Here is a 24,982-nt window from a genome sequence, read left to right as displayed (position 1 = left end):
GAGACCTAACGATGACTAATTTAGGAGAAACAAAGCAACAACCCGTTTTATAATGATGACTGTTGTGTGCGCCTTGCACAGCTGCTACCGACTGCTCCAGTTACTTCCGCCTCGGAGTGAAGGGTGTGACCTTCCAGAAGTGTGAGATGACCACGCTGTGCTATGCGTCTTCGTGGGTGTGTGACGGTTCCAACGACTGCGGGGACTTTTCTGACGAGAGAAACTGCCCAGGTGACAGCCCTTGAGCCCACAACCTTTGCATCTTTCTCCCTTAATTTTACCACAAAATGATTCCTTAATGAGACTCATTGTTTCTCGTGTGACATAATAGGTGTGTAATGACCAATTCCAGATGTTCCATATCCAACGGCTGTAAAATGTTAGTGTGTCTTCGTGGCGTAAATGTCAGTTTTCTTTGACTTCCCACTTTTGTGTTTTGCACTGGATATTTGCTTAAATTAGCCCTTACAAGGATGTGTTCTTTTCCAGGTATAAGAAGTTTGCATTTAAGGATTTTGAACGTGTATTTGTCCGTTTTCCGAAGTTTAGTAAAAACTGCATTTCCGTGTCTGATTAAGTACTTTAAGCCAAGTACTAAAGTGTTCAATTGATGATATTAGGAAAGTGGCTAACAGCATTTTCCGGTGTCCCATCCTGCTATCTAGTCCAAATACTGTCCAATCCAGATACTATCCAGCGCAAGCACTTTTTAGATTTCGTATCGTATGTGTACAGTGTTCATCCTGCTGTTTGTGCCACAAACTCTGTTAATGCCCTTTATCTCCCTTCACTGCTTCGGTTCTGTCTCCTTTCCTGTTCTGACCTCCCATCTGTGTCTCCCCCACTTTACCCAAACAGACAAAAAGAAAATAAAATGTCCACCAAACTACTTTGCCTGCCCCAGCGGGCGCTGCATCCCCCTGAGCTGGACCTGCGACAAGGAGAACGACTGTGAGAATGGAGCGGATGAGACACATTGTGGTGCGTAGTGCCGTGGAGTGTTCTCGCTTCTGCCAGAACTTCTGTGCGGCAGAGGTGTGCTGAGATTGAAAGGTCAGGCTAAGAAACCCATTCTGACTTTTTAAACCATCTTCTCTTCCTCTTGTGTTTTTTTTTTTTTTTTTCCTCCTCCACGCTTGAAGACAAATTTTGCTCCCCTACACAGTTTGAGTGTGGAAATCACCACTGCATCTCCAAACGCTGGCTGTGCGATGGGACAGATGACTGTGGGGACGGCACCGATGAGGGTGACATATGCAGTAAGTAGGGGAGCGTGTTGTACATCCACATCACTCGCTAACAGCTTCCGTCAGGCTGTCTTTTGTATTGGGTTAGGGTTAGAGGCTTGTAAGAGACGAGGCAGGAGACAAGAGGTGCAGTTGCCTGTTGATGAAGGCTTTTATTTGCCCTTAGAGCAGGGAGAAGGAAGGGGATGGAAGAGAGGGACCAGGGAACAGGTAGGATGAGGTTTCGTGTGGGTCTGGGAGAGTCGGGGGCGTCATCTCTGGGATCGGGTTCGAGCTTCTGTTCGCCTCTGTCTCGTTCTTCTCCTCGGTCTCTTCTCTCTACTGCTGGGAACCGGTGAAGAAATAGGGAGTGGAATCAGCCCCAACTGTTGCTGCTTTGCCCCCGTCTCCGCCCACTCCTCGGGCCGCCTCGGCGTGCTACAGGGCTCTTTTAGGGTCATGGTTAGGCTTAGGGTTGAGGTTACGTTTTATGGTTAGAGTTATGTTAGGACTAATTTTAGAGGGTTACGCTTAGGGTTAGGGATATGGTTAGTTTTAGGGTTAGGATCTCTTTTGTGGTTAGGGTTGGGATTAGGGTTACAGTCAACGTCAGGGTTAGGATTTGCAAAAGTCTCCACGCGGTATTTCTGTGCTTTCTGGATTTATAGCTTGGGTTTCGCTGTTTCGCTCATAGCTCAATTCCTCCCTTGTCACCACCCATGACAGAGTCCAAAACCTGCAGCCCGGAAGCCTTCCACTGCCCCAACTCCCACGTGTGTGTCCCACTGCGTTGGAAGTGTGATGGAGACAAAGACTGTCCGGACGGAGCAGATGAGAGCGCCGTAGCTGGCTGTGGTGAGCACTCCAGGCTTTACTGCTTGACTGCCAAAACAAGCAACTGTGCAATGCAGACATAAACTGTACAGAAAAGACTTTCCCAGCTTCTGTGGATTTTTTTAGTACCCTGAAAGTCCCCTGTAAAATGCTATTTCATAAGATCCTCTTGTAGTTTAAAAGTGACAGGCTCATTACTTCTATTGGTCACTGACTTGAAATTTATAGAGGACACCTTCCAAATTCCTTTACCTCTCCACAAAAGTGCATTACCAGTGACCAGATGGCAGAGGACTTTCCCAGTTCTACACCACCTATTTTATACACTCTTTCTCAGTGAAGTTCACACCAAGGTCAGGGGACCTCCGGTTGACAGTCTGAAGGCCTAGTACTTAACGTTTGTAAACTAGAGTACAGTCTGCAGTGAAACTGTCGCTGATGGGAATACTATAATTTCCTGCCTTTTTTAAAGCTGTGCTTTGTCTCCTATGTTTACCTCTCAGTGTTCAACAACACATGTGACGAGAACGAGTTCATGTGTCAGAACAGACAGTGCATTCCCAAACACTTCATGTGCGACCACGATGTTGACTGTTTGGATGGCTCAGACGAATCTCCAGAGTGCGGTGAGTGTGTACCCTTGTGACGATGCTTCTGTTCACACAGAACAAATGAAGGGATGAGCAATGCAAAAAGCAAGTGACCGTTCCAGGGCTTGGTTTGGCCTTTCTTATGTTTCTCCCCTTTGACACTGCTGTAGAGTACCCAACTTGTGGGCCGGAGGAGTTCCGCTGTGCCAGCGGTCACTGCCTCGTTCGCAAGAACTGGGTGTGTGATGGCGAGTACGATTGCCTTGACCGTTCGGATGAAGCCCCAAAGAACCCTAGCTGCAGCGACTCAGGTCAGAGCCACTACCCTCATGTAGCACCACCCCCCGGTCACACCCAGTTGGTCTTTGAGCCAGTGCTGTTGCGCGTCAAATGAAGCCAGTGGGTTCGCTCAGTAGACGTGTGGTTTAGCGGTTTGTCGATCGTACCTTAATGAAGTGGAGATCAAACATGCCCTTTACTGGTCTTTACTCTTCCCTGAAGCAGTGCAGAGTTGCAATGGTTCAGCTTACATGTGCAAGAATGGCCAGTGTGTGAATGAAACGCTGCTGTGCAACCACAACGATGACTGCGGCGACGGCTCAGATGAGCTCAACTGCTTTATCAACGAGTGTCTGAACAGTGAGCTGAGCGGCTGCTCACAGCTCTGTGAGGACCTCAAGGTTGGATACAAGGTAGGAGCCCTATGAGAACTTTCAAGCTTTTTGGAAAGTAGACGCTACACGAGGACTTCGGGTAATGTTTGCGGGAGGTTGTTAAGCATGGCTATGAGGTAGAAGGTGTGGAAGGACCTCGAATTTGGATACAAGGCTGTAGATCTGTGAGACCTTCAAGGTGGGGAGCAGGATAGGAACTTTGAGAACCTCATGGGTGGATGCAAGTTAGTTACTGTGGTGTGAGGACCTCCAAAAAGTAAGAGCGGTGTAATGACTGCAACGTTGGGTACAAGGTATGAGCTGTGGGACGTGCTGCTCCACTCCATACGCTGCGTTAGGTAGTTTAAAGATGTGTGTGTAACCTGAGTCCTGCTTCCTTGCCTCCCGCTACACACACCTTTCCTCCCCCTGCAGTGCAGGTGCCAGCCCGGCTTCCAGCTTAAGAAGGACAGGAAGACGTGTGTGGATATTGATGAGTGCCGGACAACGTACCCCTGCTCCCAGCGTTGCATCAACACCTATGGCAGCTTCCACTGTTTGTGCGTGGAGGGCTATGAGCTGCATCCCAATGACCCCACCTCCTGCAAGTCAACCTCAAGTATGGCTCAGCTGCCGTCCACAGTCACAACCAGATGTGCTCTTAAATGAGTCACGATGTGTCTTCTGCCTCAGATGCCACAATTGTCCCCAGGCTCTGTTCCACATATGAAAGCTGTTGTCGCTCTTGAGTCTCCTCTGTGACTTGCTTTGTCCTGTGCTCATCCCTTTGTATCTGACATGCTCTTGGCTTCTCTTCTAGAGGAGGAACCTTTTCTTATATTTGCAAACCGCTACTACTTGAGGAAGCTCAACTTGGATGGCTCTGACTATACCCTCATCAAGCAGGTGACATTTCAGGAAGAGAGCAGCGTTTTCACTGCGAGTGTGTGAATCTGTCTGTTGTCCGAGCATAGTGTGTCCAGCAGGACCTTTCTGACTCGTGTTCTGCCTTTGTCACCCTGTCACCCTCGGTGTCACTGATGAGCAGGGCCTGAACAACGCCGTGGCCCTCGACTTCCACTATGCTGAGCAGATGATCTACTGGACGGATGTGACCACACAAGGCAGTATGATCCGGCGCATGAACATCAACGGCAGCAATGTTCAGGTCAGTGGGACTGCGCCTGCCTGGTCACTTTACCTCATGTCCTTGTCATGATCCCTGACCCTATCCTGGTACTCCTTCTAACATGGTACTCCTAGAGGGGGGGTGTAGTAAAAAAGCCTTTGCATGCTGTACTAACAAAATGCCATGAGGTTTTGCCACAAAACCTGAAAGCTCTCTACGATGAACACTCTGGTGAGCTGTTGCCCTGGGCACCCAGAGATGTGTGCATGAGGCGTTGATACAGCACCTGCAAAAACATTCTGCGCTTTTATTTGATTAAAATAACTGCGAGATAAAAATGGTTTGGAGAACGTGTTGCCCGTTGGGAATCCACCCTGGGATGCATCCTCATTAGACAGCCTGATCTATGACATGTGGCAGAAAAAGAGCACATTCTGCTGCCTGGACCATGTGTTGTCATACCAGAGGATGACTGAGCGCCCACCCCTCGGCTCCTCCGGCAGGTCTTGCACCGCACCTCCCTCAGCAACCCGGACGGGCTGGCAGTGGACTGGGTGGGAGGGAACCTTTACTGGTGCGACAAGGGCCGGGACACGATTGAGGTGTCCAAGCTGAATGGCAGCTACAGAAAGGTGCTCATCAACAGTGGTCTACGGGAGCCGCGTGCCGTGGCCGTGGACGTGAGGAATGGGTATGAGTTCCCCCCCGAGGCCGATTAGAGCTGGTCGCCTTCACACTCTCTAGTTTACCTTCCTATCCGATGGAACAGAATTAAACAAAAAGGGAGAAAATTTAGAAATTTAGGACATTAGTGTGTGTACTGTTACCGTGTTTTTACTACTCTTTAACCATGATATCGGAGCACCCCCCTCTAAGAGCCTCCCCACTGCCCTACCACAGGTATCTGTACTGGTCTGACTGGGGTGACAACCCTCACGTCGGGCGGATCGGCATGGATGGCACCAACCGCAGCATCGTCATCCAGGACCACATCACCTGGCCCAACGGCCTCGCGCTCGACTTCATCAACGACCGCATCTACTGGGCTGACGCTCGCGAGGATTACATCGCGTTCGCCAATCTGGACGGCAGCAACCGCCACACAGGTGAGTCTCCAGGTTGTGACCGCGGTACTGAGGTGGGCGTTCTCTTCTCCGCTGCATTGCGATCGACAGGCACCGTTGTCCACAGTAACTTTAAGCCAAGCGATCGGCATGGATTGTCCCCCCCCTCCGCTTTCACGTAGCACGTGACACGACTTAAAGGCCTGGGCTGAGCTCCGCAGGGGTCGTTGCGCTGGTGGTGTGCTCTACAGCTTTTGGAACGAGTACTGACTGCATTCTTAGGCAAGAGCACGCTGAAGGTCAGCGAGACGGTGTCCTGGAGGTGCCGTGTATGTGCGCACGTGTGTGTCTGTTAGCCGGCTGTTCTCGCCCCCCTCTGTCCGTTTGAAGATCGAGGCTCTCGGTGTTTGAGCGAAGATAAGAGGCATTCAAAGGGCGCTCCATGCAAACGTTGAGCATTACTGCGCTTTCTGCTGACCCTGAGGGGCACCTTGTCCTGCTGCGCGTGGTCACCGCACAGTGGTCCGTGTGATGGGAAGCACGTCCTTGTGGTCCACCGGCCAGCTTACCCCCCCCTCACTGTGGTGAAATTAAGCATCTGAAGTACTTTGTACCATTACATTTCTTTGTATGGCATCTAAAGGAGATGACAGCTAGAAAGCTGTTTCAGAAATATATCTAATAGTATTTTTTGCACATTCCAGTATATATTATCTGAAAAACAATAACCATAAATTCTGGAGTCCGTGGCCAGTTGTGGTCAGTACCCCAAGAAGATACAAATTCAAATCCTAGCCATGGAAATTTGAATACCACAGTTTTGTTGGCCCACTTTACATGAGAAAGTGCCAACAGATGGATTTGGACAGGAAATAGAAACACGATCATGATTTGCAATGCAAATTTTTGGAACTGTTAGGAGATCAGGATAGAAGTGGGTCAGAAAAAGGCGTGTTTCGAGACCTTCTTTAGATGCTGTAAGTGATTCAGCAGTTCTGAGGGTCTGGGGAGCTCATTCCACCGAATTGAAGCCGAAACCAAGAACCTACTGACATTGTCGTGGAGCTCGTGTGAGTGGCTGTTATTGATACAATGCTCTATAAATGGGTAAAATGGTAAAATATGCATAAAAACTAAAAAAAAATCAACATCCAAAAATGAGAAATGTAATAGCGATGTCATGCAATATTCGGTGTCCAGCATGTTGGACCCCTGTGTAGTTCATGGAGGTCTCAGAATACTGTGAAAAGTGTAGCAGTGTCACTGATCATTCTGACTTTCCCCCAGTGCTAAACCAGGATATCCCCCACATCTTTGCGATGACGCTCTTTGAGGAGTACATCTACTGGACCGACTGGGAGACCAAGTCCATCAATAGGGCCCACAAAACCCTGGGCACCAACAAGACTATGCTCATCAGCACCCTGCACCGGCCCATGGACATCCACATCTACCACCCCTATCGCCAGCCTGAGGGTCAGCCCACACACATGAACATGTGCACTCATATAAACTGGCGCACACACACACACACACACACAGAGCTCAGGTAATAGAAAGAAAACGTTCTAGACATGGCATGGGTGTCCAAGCAGTGTCTTTTTTTGTTGAATCATTGTGACGACATTGTCCAGTTCCGTTCACAAGAATGTATACACACACACATGCACAAAGATGCACAAACGCACCTCGTTTATTCTTAGATTTCGGTGATTATAAGAAACACTGCGACTTCCTGCCAACGGCTACAAGCACTCAACACGCCAGTTAATTTTGCTGTTTATGTCATGACTTCCCCCGCTGTGTTTGTGTAACTGTGGCCCCACCTTGCCTCCTGTGTCAGCGCCCAACCACCCCTGTCAGGTTGACAACGGGGGCTGCAGCAACCTGTGCCTACTGTCCCCCGGAGGAGGGTACAAATGCGCCTGTCCCTCCAACTTCTACCTGGCCAAAGACGGGCGCCAGTGTCTGTCCAACTGCTCGGCCAGTCAGGTCAGGAAGCACACGGCCTAAGAGAGTCTGGGACACGGGTCTGGACATGGTCACCGTGATCAGCATAGGTCCAGGAAGAGCTGGTAGTGTAGTGTAGTGGTTAGAGCTGCTGCCTTTATGTCCAAAGGTCACAGGTTCAAATCCCACCTCCAGCTGTAGTACCCTTGAGCAAGGTGCTTATCCTAAGTTGTGTCAGTAAAATTACCCAGCTGTGTAAATTGGTAAATAATTATAAGTAGATTATAAATAAATGAGTTCATGTAAATGAGGTAAAGACTCATGTCTGTGAAATTCCTTCCCATGGGGTGGGAGTTTGGTTGCTCTAGTACTTAAAGGTTGTTGTTTTACCCAATGGTTCTAGACGATTAAATTTTGTTTTCCTTCTCCAAGCACTAGTTTGCTAGTTATTTTCAGTGTTGAGAAATCCACCCATGGCATTAGGAGCTCTTGCGATGAGCCTTAAATTCATCAGCCTTAAGCCGCTTTTACCTGGAGTTTGTTTCTCTGTATTTCTGCCATTCCTGGGCATGTTGTCAAAGCTCCATCCGTGCTGGGCATGTTAGCGTGGGCTCACACTTCTGCGTTTTCATGCTCCCTCCAGTTTGTGTGCAAGAACGACAAGTGCATCCCGTTCTGGTGGAAGTGTGACACGGAGGACGACTGCGGGGACGGGTCCGATGAGCCGGCTGACTGTCGTGAGTGAGGGGGAGTTGTTGGGGGGGAGCACTGAGTGTGTGGAGAAATCGGGCGGAGGTAAGAGAGTGTGTGGGACACAGAGTGGCCTTCAGTGTTCCAGCAAGTATAAGGGACAGTAGTTAGGATTTGTCTGAAGATATATTTGTGCGGGACACAGGTGTGTAGGTAGTGTTGCATAGTATATTGTGTTGGAGCTACTGGAGATAGGTTTTTGGAAAAGTGCTCCTTGTTGAATGTGGACTTATCTTTTAATAACAGCCTTCACAAAGGTACAAAAGACAGTACAAGACTACTTTCTGAACACTTGAGTTTCCCCAGGTCACTCTGAGCCCTGCTACTTCACACAATGGTTGGGAGTTCACCCCTTAAACCCCCAGAATTCCTCAGTGGCAGACTGAGCATCACTAACTTGGCAGCCAATCAGAAGGGAACACAGCACTATGTACAGGAAGAGACACTAACAACAACTATTTACATTAATCCACACCAGCCCCCCCCAAGTGCCATTACAGTATGTAGGTTTCACTTGCTGTAAGGGAAGAGTCATATAGGTTTGGGGAGGGATGCATATGCATCCTGGAGGGTAACTAGATGGCTAATTGGTTTGCCAGGACAGGGTGGTGTTTCTTGCTGATCTCAGGTGTGCATGTGTGTCTCCTCATGTAGTCGACTTCAAGTGCAGGCCTGGGCAGTTCCAGTGCGGCACAGGGATCTGCACGAACCCAGCCTACATCTGCGATGGAGACAACGACTGCCAGGATAACTCTGATGAGGCCAACTGCGGTAAAGTTTGAATGACGCCATTCGCAAATGATCTCTCCCTTTCGCTGGCTCTCGGAGGCAGAACGAAGTTTAGGAGCACGACCGCTTGCGCTGAACGTAACAAGATGCTCTTCTACATGATCCGTCAAATGAACGTGAATTTGTAAAAGTGGAGATTTGTACTTTTTTTGGTTTACAATGATGAACACGTTTTTGCTTTTCGCAAGGATAATAGTCGGAACCCAAAGACATCCTTACCTTTGTGCTGGTGCTGTTTGCTGTTGCACCCTTATAAGCCTCCCCTGTTAACTGAAGAGCGCAATCACACTTTATGAACGTTTACTTGAGACCGGAGCGCAGATGTACACTACAGCCGACACATGTCGGTTGGCGGATTGAGGCAGTTGGTATGAGTATTGAGAAGGAAGTGGGCACTGTTGGTATAGTTATTAGTTTGTATCCAACCCCATAATCTTAACACAAGGGTTTTTAACATCTTACCCTAACCCAATACTTCTTGTATATTGATTTTGCTGGAAGTTGGTAGGAAATGTGGATCTTTGTGGAGAATCTTGTGAAGCTGTTCTATTATTTAGGATGTTGGCTGCTCTTAAATGCACTGCATGAGGTGAGAGGTGAAGATACTCTTAGTTTTACTCTCTGTACCTGTTTATATGTTAGTAATGTGTCATTTTTATGCACTTGCTGTATGTGCTTTCTGTCACTCTGAGTCATTCAGTAGCGGCTTCTTGAATGAACTTGAACAAAGCTGAATAACTACTGGCATTACAGTGCTGCTTGGAAGTGTGTGAACCCAACTGGGATGGGCTTATTCATGTGTAAAATATCAAGATAAATAAATAAAATCCGAATGTTAAATCTTAAAATAAACACATAAAATGAATAAATGATTATGATTTATACATCTGACTACTTACCTACTTGGTTTAACCAATGATACTTGGGGTTCACTTATTTTTGCACCTGCACTGCTTGTGTGTTTCTACTACACACACGAGTTCCTATAAAGCGGCATGTAGAATTGGTCATTACACACCTATTATATCATACGAGAAACACCGATTCTCATTAAATAACCATTTGGTGGTAAAACTAAGGGACACAAGGGGTTCGCACACTTTCAAGCAGCACTGTATGTTTAAGAGATTTTTATTCTTAGGAACTAGATGTTATTTTCCCCACTGATGAATGAACGCTTGCCGTTTGATGTTCAAAATATCTCAAAAAATCGGGCCCGTGGTATACTGCGTATGTCTATATGCGTGTAGAGTTCAGGTGTCTGTCCAGACTCATCACGGCTTTATGGCTCTTCTGTTCACGCTCCCTCTTTGTGCCCCCGTGCCCCAGACATCCACGTGTGCCTGCCCAGCCAGTTCAAGTGCACTCAGCCCAGCCGCTGCATCCCCGGCATCTTCCGCTGCAACGGCCAGGATAACTGCGGGGATGGGGAGGACGAGCGAGACTGCCGTGAGTCAGCCCTGCTTCCCAGTGCCACGCTCCTGCCTCTGTACTTGTAGCCCACCTGCCCCCCTTCTCCACCGTCCTGCTGAAAGTGACCTTCGCGCGCTCAGCGTGATGGCGGCAGCGACGCGGGCTCCCGGCCGTCCCGCGTTGACGATGCCGTCATATTCTCTCCTGCAGCTGAGGTCACTTGCGCCCCCAACCAGTTCCAGTGCGCCATCACCAAGCGCTGCATTCCTCGAGTGTGGGTGTGCGACCGTGACAACGACTGCGTGGACGGCTCGGACGAACCCGCCAACTGCAGTAAGGCCCTGACCCCTCCGTTCCGTCATCACTCTGAATTTGACTCCTCCCCTCTTTGCGTTACTTTGCTTCCCCTTCTCTGCGATCCCACCGCAGCTGACTCTGCCCCGCCTCCCCTGGGCGAAACTGCTAACCCCTGCTCTCCTCTCAGCTCAGATGACCTGCGGGGTGGACGAGTTCCGATGCAAGGACTCCGGACGCTGCATCCCAGCACGCTGGAAGTGTGATGGAGAGGATGACTGCGGAGATTCCTCAGATGAGCCCAAGGAGGAGTGCGGTGAGTGAGAAGGAAGAGAGAAGGGACTGCATGGGAAGAAGTGGCATCCCCGTTTTCTGTTGTTTTTTTTCCTTCCCAGCAGGAAGGACTTTAATGGAAGGACATCCATCACAGGCTGACCCCTTCTTCCCCCTCTTAGTTCTCCAGTTCCACAGATCACCGTGTGGCATAAACACAGAGTCTTTGTTGCAACGTGACAGTAATATGAAATACGAAATTGATTCACGTCGTCTCATTCTCCTCTTTCCTTCCCTTTCTTTCTTTCTTTTTTTCCCCTCCCTTCTGCTCCTTGTCCTCGATCTATGAGCAGATGAGCGCACGTGTGAGCCCTACCAGTTCCGTTGTAAAAACAACCGCTGCGTGCCGGGCCGATGGCAGTGCGACTACGACAATGACTGCGGGGACAACTCTGACGAGGACAAGTGCGGTAGGTGTCTGCCAAGGTGTCTCGCCGAGCCATCCTTCTCGCCGTACCTTACCATTGTGAACCCGCAGACCAACTTCTGATCCAGCTGAGACGTCATTCATGAAGCAGAGGGATGACTGACTTACCAAGTCAGCGGGAGACAGTTAAATCGCATTAAACCTTGTACTGTGTTCTGGTGCATCAAACATTCTGATTTTATGTTTCTAATAACACATACACATCAAAATGTTTCAAAGTTCTTAGTTATGTCAATTTTCACTTTGATTATGATTAGTCAAAGTTTACCGAGTACAAAAATACCACTAGTTCTGAGTGTCGGTTTTAGCCATACAGTCTTGCTTTCACTATTTTAATAACATTTTTCAGGAATTTAAGAGAATTTTTGCTCACACTTCTAAAGATCATTGTATTAAGAGATTTTGAATGCCATTTAATTTAAAAAAATTGCACAGATATTCTGCATGTGTCAGAACATGCTAGAACATTCTGGAAAGCACTGGAATGTTCTAGAAAAGCACTAAGACATAGCATCCGTCTGAAGATTCTGGAAGGCACAAGAACTTTGTAGAAAGTACCAAACACCAAGCATCAGATCCCAAAAGGATGTCCCAAAATTTTTCTAGAAACTGACATGAACTATACTACTAAATGCCAAAAGTATGTTTATTACAGAACTGAATGGAAAATGCAAAAAAATTTACAGAAAATTTCTGTTACATTCTGTTATGGGCAGCAGGTCATCGGCACCGCTGGGTGGGACTTGGGGTTGTGACACGAAAACTGCTCGCTCCCATCACTACTGTGGTGCCCTTGAGCAAGGTCACTGACCCTGAATTGGTCCATTCTGAATCCCCCCCCATATAAAGGGATAAATCACTGTTTCTTCTGATCTTAGGTAATGGAAACAGCCAAATATTCATGATCACATCCAAAGTTTCAGTGAAATACCACAACAGACCAAACTCCCTACATCTAATATTGTCTGTGAAGTCCTGCAAACCAAAAAACACTTTTAATTCAGACATTCCTCAGTTTATTGGCTGGTGAGATTCTATAATGCATAAATTGTACTTTTGCTGGGATGTACGTCGCTTTGGACAAAAGCGTCTGCTAAATGAATAAATGTAAATGTAATGTAAAATGTAAAATCCTCTGATAGAGCTAATTATCGGTTACCATTTATATCGCCGAAAATTCATAACTCACATGTTTCTAGGACAAGGAGCCAGTGTAGTGGATCTTTTGTATCATCCAGGATGACCCATACTGGGTGGTCCCATTTCTTTATGTAAGGACTGAAGTTGATAGTTGCAAGGGGTTTCAGTGCGGCGGTTCTGGTAGGTGTGTGTGTGTGTGTGTGTGTGTGTGTGTGTTTTAGAGCATTGTGTTTAGCACTTTGTGGGGCACAGCTTTCCTTCTTTATTTGGAGTTTTGTAAGTCTTGTTTTTCAGTCGAGGCTTTCTTTGGTTATTTCATTGACACATACCATCTTCATCTTGTGTCCACGCCTCATTTCACACTGGCTTGTTGGCGTCACTCAGAGGTAGGTCCTCAGCTTCCAGACACCCAACCCTGTGCTCCCTCCCCCACCCCAATCCACCCCATAAACCAGAATGGGCTTCTCTGAGCCACATCTGGACCTCTTTCAGCCTTACCTGTGTCTCTGTTTTTTTTTTTTTTTTTTCTTTTTCCAAACCAGTCATCATCACCCATGCAGCCATAAAACCTTAACTTTTGTTTTTATACAACAGTGCCCCCATTGGTCTGTTTGGGTATCGGTTCTCAACAGGTGGGGCTCTGACTTTGGGTTTTGGGCATTATTGGGAACACGGTGGGTCTGTGGCTGTGTGTTACGTGGACCGTCAGCGCCTGTCTCTGTGTCCATCGTCCCCTTCCTGCTCCTTGACACAAGCTGCCAATTTCAATGCCTGTTTTACCCTCCCACACATACACTGGATTGGAAACTGTTTGCCAAACAGAGCCTGCAAACGAATCTGTAGGTTTTGTGTGTGTGTGTGTGTGTGTGTGTGTGTGTGTGTGTGTATATATACATATATAAAGTGTCACATGGTAAAATGCTGCCGTCCTCATGTGCCACACGAGATGCTCGGTGAGCTCAGAAACGGGAACCTCATTTCACCTGATGAAAGTGTCCCTTTAAATTGTACTGGGATTTGAGCATGTTTTCACCTCACACTGTTTTATGCCTTCCACTTAAGTCTCCACACAGGCAAACTTCACAGCCACACTATAGTTGGCTTAAATCTTAGCTCATTGGGCAGTGTAGTGGTTAGAGCTGCTGCCTTTAGACCCAACAATTGGAGGTTTGATCCCCACCTCCAGCTGTAGTACCCTTGATCAAGGTACTTACCCTCAGTTGCTCCTGGAAAATTACCCACCTGTATAAATGAGTAAGTAATTGTAAGATGGTAAGATGCTCTGCAGAAAAGTGTTGGCTACATGAGTAAATGTATGTTTTTATATTTTGTTTTTATCTCCACCTGCTTTGTGATGTGAGTGGAAAAACACCCTCTTTCAGTTCTGTGACTTTACCTATTAGGGTAACTAATAGTAGCACATAGCAGGGTTTGTTCAGTCCAAAACAAGTCAACATCCAGACCCCCCCGACTCAGTAGCTCACGGAACTCCTTTTTGCTGCTGGGTCTCGTGTCCGAGGTGGCGTTCCGACACGCTCCGAAAACAGATCCAGCTCACTGATGTTTGAGGTCATTTCTTCACGTGCGGTCTTCTCAAGGTCCCGCTCCAGCATCTCACTGGGGTTGAGCTCTGGACTTTGACTTGGCCGTTCCAAAACCCGATTCTTTTCTTTTCAGCCGTTTAGCGGCAGGATCAGTGCTGCGCTTTGGATCACCGTCCCGTCGCGTGACGTACTCTCGTCCGCGCTTTAGCTCTCGCGCAGCTTGTCCCGCACCTACCTCCAGAATACACCGGTACGGAGAAGAATTCATGGCGGAGGCATAGATTCCCTGGCTGCAAAAACACCCAAAATCATCACGAGTTCGTTGCAACCAAACAACTCAACCTACGTAAATTCATTGTATGTAAATCTCAGGAATATATAAAATCCACAACCAGGGGTGATAAAATTGTGGTTCAAATGGATCTGATGACCGCAGAATAGTGATGACTGGTTCTATCTTTTTATTTTCTCCAGTTCATTTTCTGGTACCTCTATAGTAATTTGTTGCCCCCATATGGAATCAGAAGACAGTGTGATTGCATATGGGATTTTCAGCGGTTCCTTCTTTTCCCTCCCTCCCTGCGGCCTGGTCCTCTGCCCCTGTGTCTGTGCGCCAGTCTTTCCGTGTTGCATGCTACTGCCGTTTAAAAGAATGACGCTATTGTTCTGTGTGTGTGTGCATGTGTGTGCGTGTGTGTTCGTGTGTGTTAGCAGTCAGTGTACCCCTACTGTCTTACACAGCCACAACATGGAAAATGTCAGCCGCTTCCATTTATTTTTGTTTTTCATGAAATCAGTTTTCTCGCTGGCAAGAAATGTGAAATTCTCAGCTCAAGGAGTGTAAAGTACTTTATGAATATTTTCTTGTTTCTTAAAAAAAAAAAAAAAAAAAAAATCTGCACTTTGCTCACAGCAGTAGGCTGAGTATTGATTGTGTGTGTGTGTGTGTGTGTGTGTGTGGGGGGTTGGGGGTGGGGTAGGTAGCATAGTGGTTGGTGCCTTTGGATTCAGTGGTCAAAGATTCAAATCCCAGCTGTAGTACCCTTGGGCAAGGTACTTACCTGAAATTGCTCCAGTAATATTACCCAGCTGTATAAATGGTTAAATAATTAAAAGTAATGTTAATGGTTAAATAATTATAACATTAATATTATAAGTTACTTTTAAGAAAAATGTCAGATAAATGTATGTGTGTGTGGCTCTGGTCAGATGTGGGTTGTTCAACAGATGTATGTTGATGACTGTGATTTTCATTTCCACATAATTGTCCCATATTTCTTTCTGTGTGTGTGTGTGTGTGTGTGTGTGTGTGTCCTCACTCCTTTGCCCGCTCTGCCTCCCCAGTGCCTCGGCAGTGCTCTGAGAGCGAGTTTGCCTGCACCAACGGTCGCTGTATCGCCGGGCGCTGGAAGTGCGATGGAGATCACGACTGTGCGGATGGATCTGATGAGGTGTGTTTTTATCCCACGGAAGTCCTGCTTTGGTCTGAACAAACTGGGTGTCGTTCTGGACCGAAACCCAAATCATCCCGCCAGGCCCAGTGTGCGGTGCACTCGGGCCAAGCGTGGAAATGGTCTGGGCTTTGCGTGTGGTTCTGATGCCTCGCTTCATATTCCCCCCCCACACAACCCCATCAGAACGGCTGTGACCTGAAGTGTGACATCGACCAGTTCCAGTGCAAGAACGGTCACTGCATCCCGAACCGCTGGCGCTGCGATGCCGATGCTGACTGCATGGATGGGAGCGACGAGGAGAACTGTGAGAGCGGAGGTAGGAGGCTCTGTCAACCACCGTATCAGCTGCTCCAAGCAAAGAGGCTGTCCGTGGATATTCAACAAAAATTCTATTTATTTTTTAATGTTTTAAATTTAATTTATTATGAGTATATAATATTAAATTTCTCATATTTTAAATTCAATTCACTTATTATTAATAATGGGACCACATGGACCCATACAATATTCATTATTTTATTATGTATTTAATATTTTAATTACTTAAAATTTTTATTCCCTTTCTTTGTATTTAAGTTGCCTGATTGAAATTAGCTTCTGTTATTGTGAGTGTGACCAAAAATATGTGTCACACCAAACCCAATACTGATACCAGTACTGTTGCAGTCCTGGTTGTCCAGCCTTCGGTGAATCTGGTCACAGGTACTTTTTGTCTTTTTTTTTTTTTTTTTTAAGCCAGATATTTTGCAAAATGCTGTTGAAAACGGGCCCAGTTCGTGCGCAGGTGTCGAACAGTGATCTTCGCCCCTCTCTTAACATCATCTCTTCCCTTCATAATGTGCTGACCGGTGCCAGTGTTAACAACAACTCTGGTTTAATTTTGTTTCACTTTAGGTTTTTGTTTATAAAAAAAAAAAAAAAAACAAATGATGATTATTGCCTAGTTATTAATCAGTTTTTCCATTAAGGTTTCATTTCGCTTTCAAGCGTAACAAGCTGCTGTATATACAAATACAGCTCGTGTTATTACATGCGCCGCTTAATGACGTTTCGCTTAACGAATGACCGCATACACGATGGTGGTCCCATAAGGTTATAATGGAGCTGGAAAATTTTTGTCTAGCGACGTCATAGCCTCGTAACGTCGTAGCACGACATGTTACTCACTTTTTTGTGGTGGTGCTGCTGTAAACAAATCTACTGCGCTGCCAGTCGTATAAAAATATAGCACATAGTTATGTACAGTAGACAGTACTAAAAAATTATAATAAACAGCTATGTTCCTGGTTTATGTATTTACTATACTGTACTTTTTATCGTTATTTCAGCCTATCCTATTTCTACTTATAAAAAAATTACTGTAAAACAGTATGATAGTATGCTGTGGTACACCGGCAGCAGCATCACAAATCTCGTGTTTACCGCATCTCTTGACTGCATCAAGGCTATACCATCTAGGTTTGTATAAATACACTCTATGATCAAGGCTATACCATCTAGATTTGTATAAGTAAAACTCTACGATCGAGGCTATACCATCTAGGTTTGTATAAGTAAAACGCTATGATTGAGGCTATGCCGTCTAGGTTTGTATAAGTAACACTCTATGATGTTCGCACAACTACGAAATCACCTAACGACGCATTTCTCAGAATGTATCCCAGTCGTTAAGCAGCCCATGTCTGTAGTTGGATTTTTGTTTGTCTGGCACACTGCCGTTTCCGTGTGGGTCAGATAATCGGGAGTCGAGTTTGTATGATGTGTTCGTTAGATTTACAGTTATTGCCAGTGCTGCTGCCGCGGCTTGTGAATTGTTGATGTGTCCTCTGTGCTTCGCCTCCTCGGTCCGCCCAGCGGGACGCCACTGTCCCTTGGACGAGCTTCAGTGCAACAACACCCTGTGCAAGCCTCTGGCCTGGAAGTGCGACGGGGAGGATGACTGCGGGGACAACTCTGATGAGGACCCAGAGGAGTGCAGTGAGTCGGGAGTGTGTAAACAGTGTGGCTGCACTGTGGCTGTGCTCCCTCCTGGGTCCTGACGCTCGCCATGTCTCCCTGTTCCCGCGCAGAGAAATTCCAGTGTCCGCCAACTAGGGGATTCCGGTGCCACAACAATCGCGTCTGTCTGTGGATCGGCAAGCAGTGCGATGGCGTCGACAACTGCGGGGACAACACAGATGAGCTGAACTGCCGTGAGTGTCTCCGCCAGACGGTGGTCACTGTCCCCCGCCCTGGCTTTCGCGAGCGTCCTCAGGTCCCCCCCATCAGTTGTGGACCTCTGCTTCTGCTCCTTTCAGACCTGCCCCCAGCCATACCCACCTGCGAGAAGGACGAGTTCATGTGCGGCAACGGCAAGTGCATCAGCTCCAACCTGCGCTGCAACTTCTTCAACGACTGCGAGGACTACGGCTCCGATGAAATCGGCTGCAAGAAAGGTGCCCGTCGCCGCTGCACCGCACCACGTTTCCGAAGGACACCACCTGTATGAGCTGTGCCACCAGTCACTCTGCTCCACACCCCACCGGGAAGGAACTAAGGGGGGCGGAGAGTGTGTTGCTTCAAATTAATTGCCTAGATTCGCTGGCTTAAACGTGGCCGCCGACTCCCTGACAGTATTCCGAGCCGGAACAATCCATAGGCAGGTCAAAATGACACGAACCATTTCGCGTGAGTTTCGGATGAAGAGTGAGAAACTCTATGAGGGGCCTCTGAAAAGGGAGGAACCGTGACATCAACATGAGAGGTGGGGGCTACTGCACAGCTTCCCTGGTGGTCTCAATCACGTTGTTCCCCTGCAGACAACTCGCTGAACAGCTGCCGCAACAACAACAACCAGTGCGGGGACGGTGACGAGGCTCACTGCGTCGCCAACGGCACGGACGCCTTCTGCTCTTGCAAACCTGGCTTCCAGAAGACGGGCCACAACAGCTGCGAAGGTGAGCGGGGGCTGCACCGTCACGCACTCGTTTCGCAAGGCTGCCCTCGATCGACCAATCAGACCCTGCTCCACAGCGTTAACGTGATGGCCAGAATCATCAGATTTTGTTGAACAACCTTAAAATGTAGTTTATTACTGAAATGCAATAGATGGTGCATGTTCTACTACATACCATCAAATCCTACAATCCACCTCCCTTCTGAGCACCTAGTAGCTGCGTGCTGTTTATCCAGGTCTTTGTGTAATTTTTACTAGTCTAACAACACTAATTATACCCTTAAAATATCATTTTGTCATCTGAAGCAGACTTATAGTTTGCCGTCTTTAAACCTGATCAAGTGTCTGCGGAAAGTACAGTTAAACGCACACGCTCGTAGTTTCGGTGCATTCTGCAGTCGACATTGCACGACTTAGTGTGTACTCGTTCGCTCGCCGTCGTCCCGGTGCCCTCTGCCGTCCGCTCGCTTCACTGGCGCTCCCGTCTGTTGTGTGTGCTCAGACAAGAATGAATGCCAGCAGTTTGGGATCTGCTCCCACATCTGCAACAACACCAAGGGGTCCTACAAGTGCAGCTGCCACAAGTACTTCACCAAGATCAACGACACCTGCAAGGCCGACAGTAAGTGCCCGGCGTCGAGATGGCAGCTGTGCCTCTGCGCGATCCCATCGCCGTTACGTTTTAGCAGTGCGGCGGCTCCACGGCTCAACGTTAATTCCGTTGTAACTCCAAAGTCCCTTTTACCAGGAAGCCACAACCAACAAATGCTGTTTATAGACACCCCTTGATTTATCTCCTGGTTAGGCTCTGTAAAATTGTCGTATGGTACAGCTCTAGTAAGAATACTTTGTCTCATTTGTCATTTATGTCTCCCTTCCTGGTCCTGGTAACAGAACGGTTCTAGAATCGCAGACATATACAAACACCAGCCAAGGGCTGTAAATGCTGGAAGTGAGTTAAAATAACGGGTTTTACGCTCCTATTCCGTTTGGGTGCTCTTCGCTCAAACGGGCCACGTCGGCTCTGCTGCAGAAAGAAATTTTACACAATAAGTAAAGTAAGTGGAGGAAATGCAATACGCTGCAAGGTGGTTTTACATTAGAAAACGTTTCGCCCAACCGTTCGTAGCACGAGGAGCCCTTGTACTCCGGTATTAACCTACAGCAGTCCACTACTTGTGGGCCTCTTCTCATTGCTCGTCGCCTACTTGCAGGTCTAAATAGCAGCCGGCAGGTGCTGTACATTGCCGACGACAACGAGATCCGCAGCTTGGACCCTGGGGTGCCCAACTGGGTGTACGAGCAGACGTTTCAGGGTGACGCCAACGTGCGTATTGATGCCATGGACCTCCACGTGAAGTCCAACAAGATCTTCTGGACTAACTGGCACACAGGCCGCATCTCCTACTACGAACTTCCAGCCTCTTCAACCTCCCCGCCCAACCGCAACCGGAGGCAGAGCGAGACCGGCGTCGTGGACCTGGAGGTGGGCTGGCCACGTGTTCTCGTGTCACGCTGCTGGTTCCAAGGCATTTGTGTACAACTGGACCTCCAGCTGCTCATGGCCTTTCCGCTGCCTGGTTTGTGGGGGTCGAGATCTGTTGCGCCTTTCTGACCTCCCTTCCGTCCCTCTGTAGATCCCTGGTTTAAAGATGCCTCGTGGGATTGCAGTCGATTGGGTCGCTGGCAACATCTACTGGACAGATTCTGGTCGGGATGTGATTGAAGTGGCTCAGATAAGTGGCTTAAACTACAAGACCCTGATCTCGGGGATGATCGATGAACCCTACGCCATTGTGGTAGATCCACAGAGAGGGTGAGGAGTTCAGCTATCGCTACAGTAGCACAGGATTTGATGTGTTCACTTATATATTTAAAGGGTCAGCTGGCCACATATTCTTCTTCATTAATTCAATGTGGAAGTAGGTTATAGTAATAAATTAAACACATTTTCATTTGCTAGTTCATGGAACAGAAGTACTTCTGCCAGCTTTAACGGCGTACCAGCATTCTTGAAGGTCTGCTTTCCCTTAGGTCCTCCCCATTTCCTTACTGCAATACTGTGCTTTGGCTCCGCAGAACAATGTACTGGGCAGACTGGGGAAACCACCCAAAGATCGAGACCGCAGCTATGGATGGCACCCTGCGAGAAACTCTGGTCCAGCAGAACATCCAGTGGCCCACAGGTGTGTCGTCTTGTCTCCGTAGCTGTCCTTTGCCATAGTTCGTTTCCTCCCAGTCTGTAGCCCAAAGAGCCATATTTTGGAAACGTAGAGGATTTCCAGTGTTCTGAAATCCTGTGTGTCATTGAGCGAACAACAAAGGGCTGTGAGGATATGATGGGAGTGTGACCAGGATGTGACCGAGCCTTCCCTGCAGGCCTGGCTGTGGACTACTTCAATGAGCGGCTGTACTGGGCGGATGCCAAGCTGTCGGTGATCGGCAGCGTGCAGCTCAACGGCAGCGATCCCGTGGTGGCCGTCTCCAGCCTCAAGAACAGTTGAGTGCTCGAGTGCCGCTCTGAACGCGCGCCAGAGAAAGAGGGCCTCTCATCTGTTACGATGCCATCCGTCCGGAGAAATGAGCTTTCGGTCATTAATCATTGGAATTGTGATCGATTGATAATCGGCTGAGGGTTGCAGGGATGACATTTATTTATTTAGTTCACACTTTTCTCTAGAGTGACTTAGAATGTGAAGCTTCATACAACTGTTTACCCATTTGTACTACTGGCTAGTTTTTATTGGAGCAGTTAAAGGTAAGGGCCATGTTCAGTGGTACTGCAGCGGGAGATGGGAATCGAATCAGGGTCCAAAGGTGGCAGCTCTAACCCCTGACGGTTTCTCGCAAGTTTCCCCAAAGACACCAAATGACGACTCCTTTCCATTTGCTGTCATCGACCTTCTGACAGCTGACGATAACGGCAAAGGTGTTTTTTTCATCTCTGCGCGCAGAGCTCCACCATCCGTTCAGCATCGACATCTTTGAGGACTACATCTACGGCGTCACCTACGCCAACAACATTGTTTTCCGCGTCAACAAGTTTGGCAAGGGACCCATGGAGAACCTGACCACTGGCATCAACCATGCCACGGATATTGTCCTCTACCACCGATACAAACAGCCGGAGAGTGAGTTTCAGTCCGCATATGCGTACTGATGTGTGTGTGTGTGTGTGTGTGTGTGTGTGTGTGTGTGTGTGTGTGTGTGTGTGTGTGTGTGTGTGTGTGTACGCGTGTCCTCACAGAATGTGCCCTGCATTCCAGTGACCAACCCATGTGACAGGAAGAAGTGCGAGTGGCTGTGTCTGCTGAGCCCCAGTGGCCCGGTCTGCACCTGCCCCAATGGCCACACTCTAGATAACGGCATCTGCGTGGTGTCCTCCCCAACGTTGTCGCCTCCCTGTGAGTGAGCTCCGAACACACCCTCTGCCACACACCCCACCCTCATTCTGCCGTCCAAATGGCTGGTGGCGCTACAGAGCCACTTTTCCCAAGCCGTCCACTTTTGCACCGACCCCTGCATCGCCTCCCCAGCTCCGCCCGCTGGAACCTGCAACCTGCAGTGCCGGAACGGGGGTAGCTGCTTCCTCAACGCCCACAAGCAGCCCAAGTGCCGCTGCCAGCCCAACTACCGAGGCGAGAGGTGCGAGGTGGACCAGTGCCGGGACCACTGCCACAACGGAGGCACCTGCGCGGCTTCCTCCACAGGTAGGGGAGGGCCCTGACGGCGGGGTCCCACGGGTGCTTTGCGCTGTATGTCTGCGGGCTGCCTTTAATATTCCGCATCGCGTAAAGGAGCTGCTGCGGTTCTGCTGGATTTTACACGAGCATCATCGATCCGATTTAGGAGAGACGAAATTCACGCAGCAGCCATGTCTGATCGTTATGCTCTTTATATTACGACTTAGCTGTTACTATTGGAGGGGATGCGGTGGCGCAGTGGGTTGGACCTGGTTCTGCTCTCTGGTGGGTCTGGGGTTCAAGTCCCGCTTGGGGTGCCTTGTGACGGACTGGCGTCCCATCCTGGGTGTGTCCCCTCCCCCTCCGGCCCTCTGCCCTGTGTTGCCGGGTGGGCTCCGGTTCCCCGCGACCCCATCTGGGACAAGCGGTTCTGAAAATGTGTGTGTGTTACTATTGGTTAGGTCACACTTGTATCCGAAGCAGCTTTATCAACTCGTATCCGCTTACAGAGCTGAATGTTTCACGGCAATAATTTCGCTTAACTCCAGACAGATGACAACATTTGAATTGGCCTGGCCGTTAAAGACGCTTTCGTTTATTCTTTTAGCAGAAGCTTTTTTTTCCAAGGTGACACGCAGCTCTGAGCGTAGAAAAGTGCATTTCGCAGCGAGGAGATTTAAGCAGAGTAAATCCAGGGCTCCAGGGGTATATGGTGTATATGGTCAGGCTTTGTTCATCTGTGGTCTGACCTGTGCCCCCCTTCAGTCTTTCCTGACCTCCAGCTCTCACTTGGTCTCTGTCTCTGTCGTCTCCTCTCCTCTCCCAGGATATCCCACCTGCCGCTGCCCTGTCGGCTTTACCGGCCCCACCTGCAACCAACGCACCTGTATGGACTACTGTCTGAACAAGGGCATCTGCTCCGTGTCCCAGGGCAACCAGCCCACCTGCAGCTGCCCCCCAGGCTTCCTCGGGGACAAGTGCCAGTACAGTGAGTGTCTGCACACAGGCGTCCCGGCCTGGGCAGTTAAACCCTGTGGCGCAGCCCTCCGTGCTCTAGTTCCCAGCTGAAAGGAATGTTCTCGCCGTGCGCGTGCGTGTGCGTGGCGGCGGCACAGCACGTAGCGTGACTGTCTCACAGCACCTGGGTGGTGTGAGAGGACGTGAGTTTGACCCCCCCTCAGTCTGTGTGGAGTTTGCATGTTCTCCTGTGTGTGTGTGTTTGTCAGTGTCCACCGGGTGCTCTGGTTTCCTCCCGCAGTCCAAAAACATGCTGTTCATGTTCAGCCATAGTGTGTGAGTGACAGAGTGAGTGTGTTCCCCTGATGTATGGATGAGTGACCCAGTGTAAGTAGTGTATCTAGCAGTGTAAGTCACCATGGTGAATACGGTGTGTGGGCTGATAACACTACATAGAGTTAATCAGAAGTTGCTTTGGAGAAAAGCATCTGCTAAATGAAGCAATGTGTGTGAGAGCCTCTGACACATCCCTCTCTGCCCAGGCCAGTGTGAGGGCTACTGCATCAATGAAGGCACTTGCATGCAGACCAGCGACGGCACCAGGCAGTGTGTCTGCCCCCCCAAGTTCACCGGGCGCACCTGCGAGGTGGACAAGTGTCTGTACTGTGGGAACGGCCGCTGCCTCCACAGCGGCGCCCACCGGAGAGGAGAAGTCACCTGCAAGTACGGCACCGCATCCCACTCCCTCCCCCCATACACACACACGACATCATTTCCCCACCTTCCACTCCCGAAGCAAGAGTTATGAAATGGTCTGTTTTTGACTTGTAGAAACAATCATTTGCACTCTTTTATTAATCTGCCATTTATCAATCTCCATGCATAAAAACAGAAAGAAATCTGTAGGACCAGTAGGGAATGCCAAAAGCTGTGCCTGTGTGTCCCCAACCAGCACGAGTGTGTTCTCCCGCTGTGAATACGTAACGTTATGCAAGTGGCGCTCGGTGCTGTACGCGTGTTGGTGTCCCGAGGTCTCCTCACACCTCTGTTCGCCTCTCCTCTATCCATCTCCACGCCCAGCTGCACCAACGGGAGAGTGCAGGCCAGCTGCTACACCTGCAGCGACTTCTGTGTGAATGGACTGTGCAGTTCGAACCCGCGCACACAGCTGCCCGAGTGCCAGTAAGAGACATGCATGCGCACTGTCCGTACATCCTCACGCATGGACACGCGTCGTACGTCTACAATGCGTTTAAAGAGAATCAGTGTTTCTCATGGGCCATAATATGTGTGAAATGACCAATTCTGTATGTTGCTTTAGAGGAAATTGTGTGTGTAGTAGAAACACACAAGTAGTGCAGGTGCAAAAATAAGTGAAGCCCAAGTGTCAGTGGTTAAAGCAAGTAGGTAAGTAGAGTCAGGGGTGTAAATCACTGTTTTTCATTTTATACAGTTTGGTTAAGATGCGACATTTACGTTGTATGAGTTTCATTTTCATATTTTAGCCAAGAATAATAACAACCATCCCTCCAGGGTTCACACACTTTCTAGCACCACTCTGCTGTATATCACGCGGTTCAGCGGAGGTTAAGAAAACAGGCTTTAATGAAAATTTGGGTGTCGTCCACATAACCCCTGTTGTCAAATGTGCTGCTTCGCGTGACAATATAGAAAATTAATCGTTTAATAATGAAGAAATTCCGCATCGTGCTCGGAGGACCCGGGTGCGACTCACACAGTAGAACCTCCAGCGAAGGCAGCGACTCGGTGGCCGCAGTAAGAATACCGCCTTTATAGCTCGCGACCGGCACTTTGGA

General features: G+C 48.6%; 1 protein-coding gene across 2 annotated transcripts in view; it reads left to right on the top strand.

The window, feature by feature from the left end:
• LOC108939230 (low-density lipoprotein receptor-related protein 1-like) overlaps positions 1-24,982 on the top strand; it is a 114,959-nt gene that overhangs the window by 86,152 nt on the left and 3,825 nt on the right. The window contains exons 49-85 of one of the 2 annotated variants that reach the window (XM_018760384.2): positions 82-231; positions 859-981; positions 1,143-1,259; positions 1,953-2,081; positions 2,564-2,686; positions 2,821-2,961; positions 3,155-3,342; positions 3,739-3,922; positions 4,124-4,209; positions 4,352-4,471; positions 4,936-5,123; positions 5,333-5,538; positions 6,784-6,972; positions 7,340-7,488; positions 8,090-8,183; positions 8,851-8,967; positions 10,315-10,434; positions 10,609-10,731; positions 10,883-11,008; positions 11,319-11,435; positions 15,481-15,587; positions 15,774-15,906; positions 17,445-17,567; positions 17,660-17,782; positions 17,888-18,025; positions 18,389-18,526; positions 19,028-19,147; positions 19,740-20,011; positions 20,163-20,341; positions 20,605-20,711; positions 20,905-21,024; positions 21,480-21,656; positions 21,792-21,929; positions 22,062-22,235; positions 23,035-23,196; positions 23,708-23,888; positions 24,246-24,347. In XM_018760384.2, the coding sequence (XP_018615900.2) occupies positions 82-231; positions 859-981; positions 1,143-1,259; positions 1,953-2,081; positions 2,564-2,686; positions 2,821-2,961; positions 3,155-3,342; positions 3,739-3,922; positions 4,124-4,209; positions 4,352-4,471; positions 4,936-5,123; positions 5,333-5,538; positions 6,784-6,972; positions 7,340-7,488; positions 8,090-8,183; positions 8,851-8,967; positions 10,315-10,434; positions 10,609-10,731; positions 10,883-11,008; positions 11,319-11,435; positions 15,481-15,587; positions 15,774-15,906; positions 17,445-17,567; positions 17,660-17,782; positions 17,888-18,025; positions 18,389-18,526; positions 19,028-19,147; positions 19,740-20,011; positions 20,163-20,341; positions 20,605-20,711; positions 20,905-21,024; positions 21,480-21,656; positions 21,792-21,929; positions 22,062-22,235; positions 23,035-23,196; positions 23,708-23,888; positions 24,246-24,347 (5,284 nt within the window). Of the gene's footprint in view, positions 1-81; positions 232-858; positions 982-1,142; positions 1,260-1,952; positions 2,082-2,563; positions 2,687-2,820; positions 2,962-3,151; positions 3,343-3,738; positions 3,923-4,123; positions 4,210-4,351; positions 4,472-4,935; positions 5,124-5,332; positions 5,539-6,783; positions 6,973-7,339; positions 7,489-8,089; positions 8,184-8,850; positions 8,968-10,314; positions 10,435-10,608; positions 10,732-10,882; positions 11,009-11,318; positions 11,436-15,480; positions 15,588-15,773; positions 15,907-17,444; positions 17,568-17,659; positions 17,783-17,887; positions 18,026-18,388; positions 18,527-19,027; positions 19,148-19,739; positions 20,012-20,162; positions 20,342-20,604; positions 20,712-20,904; positions 21,025-21,479; positions 21,657-21,791; positions 22,019-22,061; positions 22,236-23,034; positions 23,197-23,707; positions 23,889-24,245; positions 24,348-24,982 lie in introns of those variants that run through there. The other variant, XM_029246453.1, reaches the window with a different exon arrangement.

This window comes from Scleropages formosus, chromosome 19 (genome assembly GCF_900964775.1).
Source record: "Scleropages formosus chromosome 19, fSclFor1.1, whole genome shotgun sequence".
In the NCBI taxonomy this organism is placed as follows: domain Eukaryota; kingdom Metazoa; phylum Chordata; class Actinopteri; order Osteoglossiformes; family Osteoglossidae; genus Scleropages; species Scleropages formosus.
Note: the sequence above shows the minus strand (reverse complement) of the source record. Positions and strands in the feature narration are given on the sequence as shown.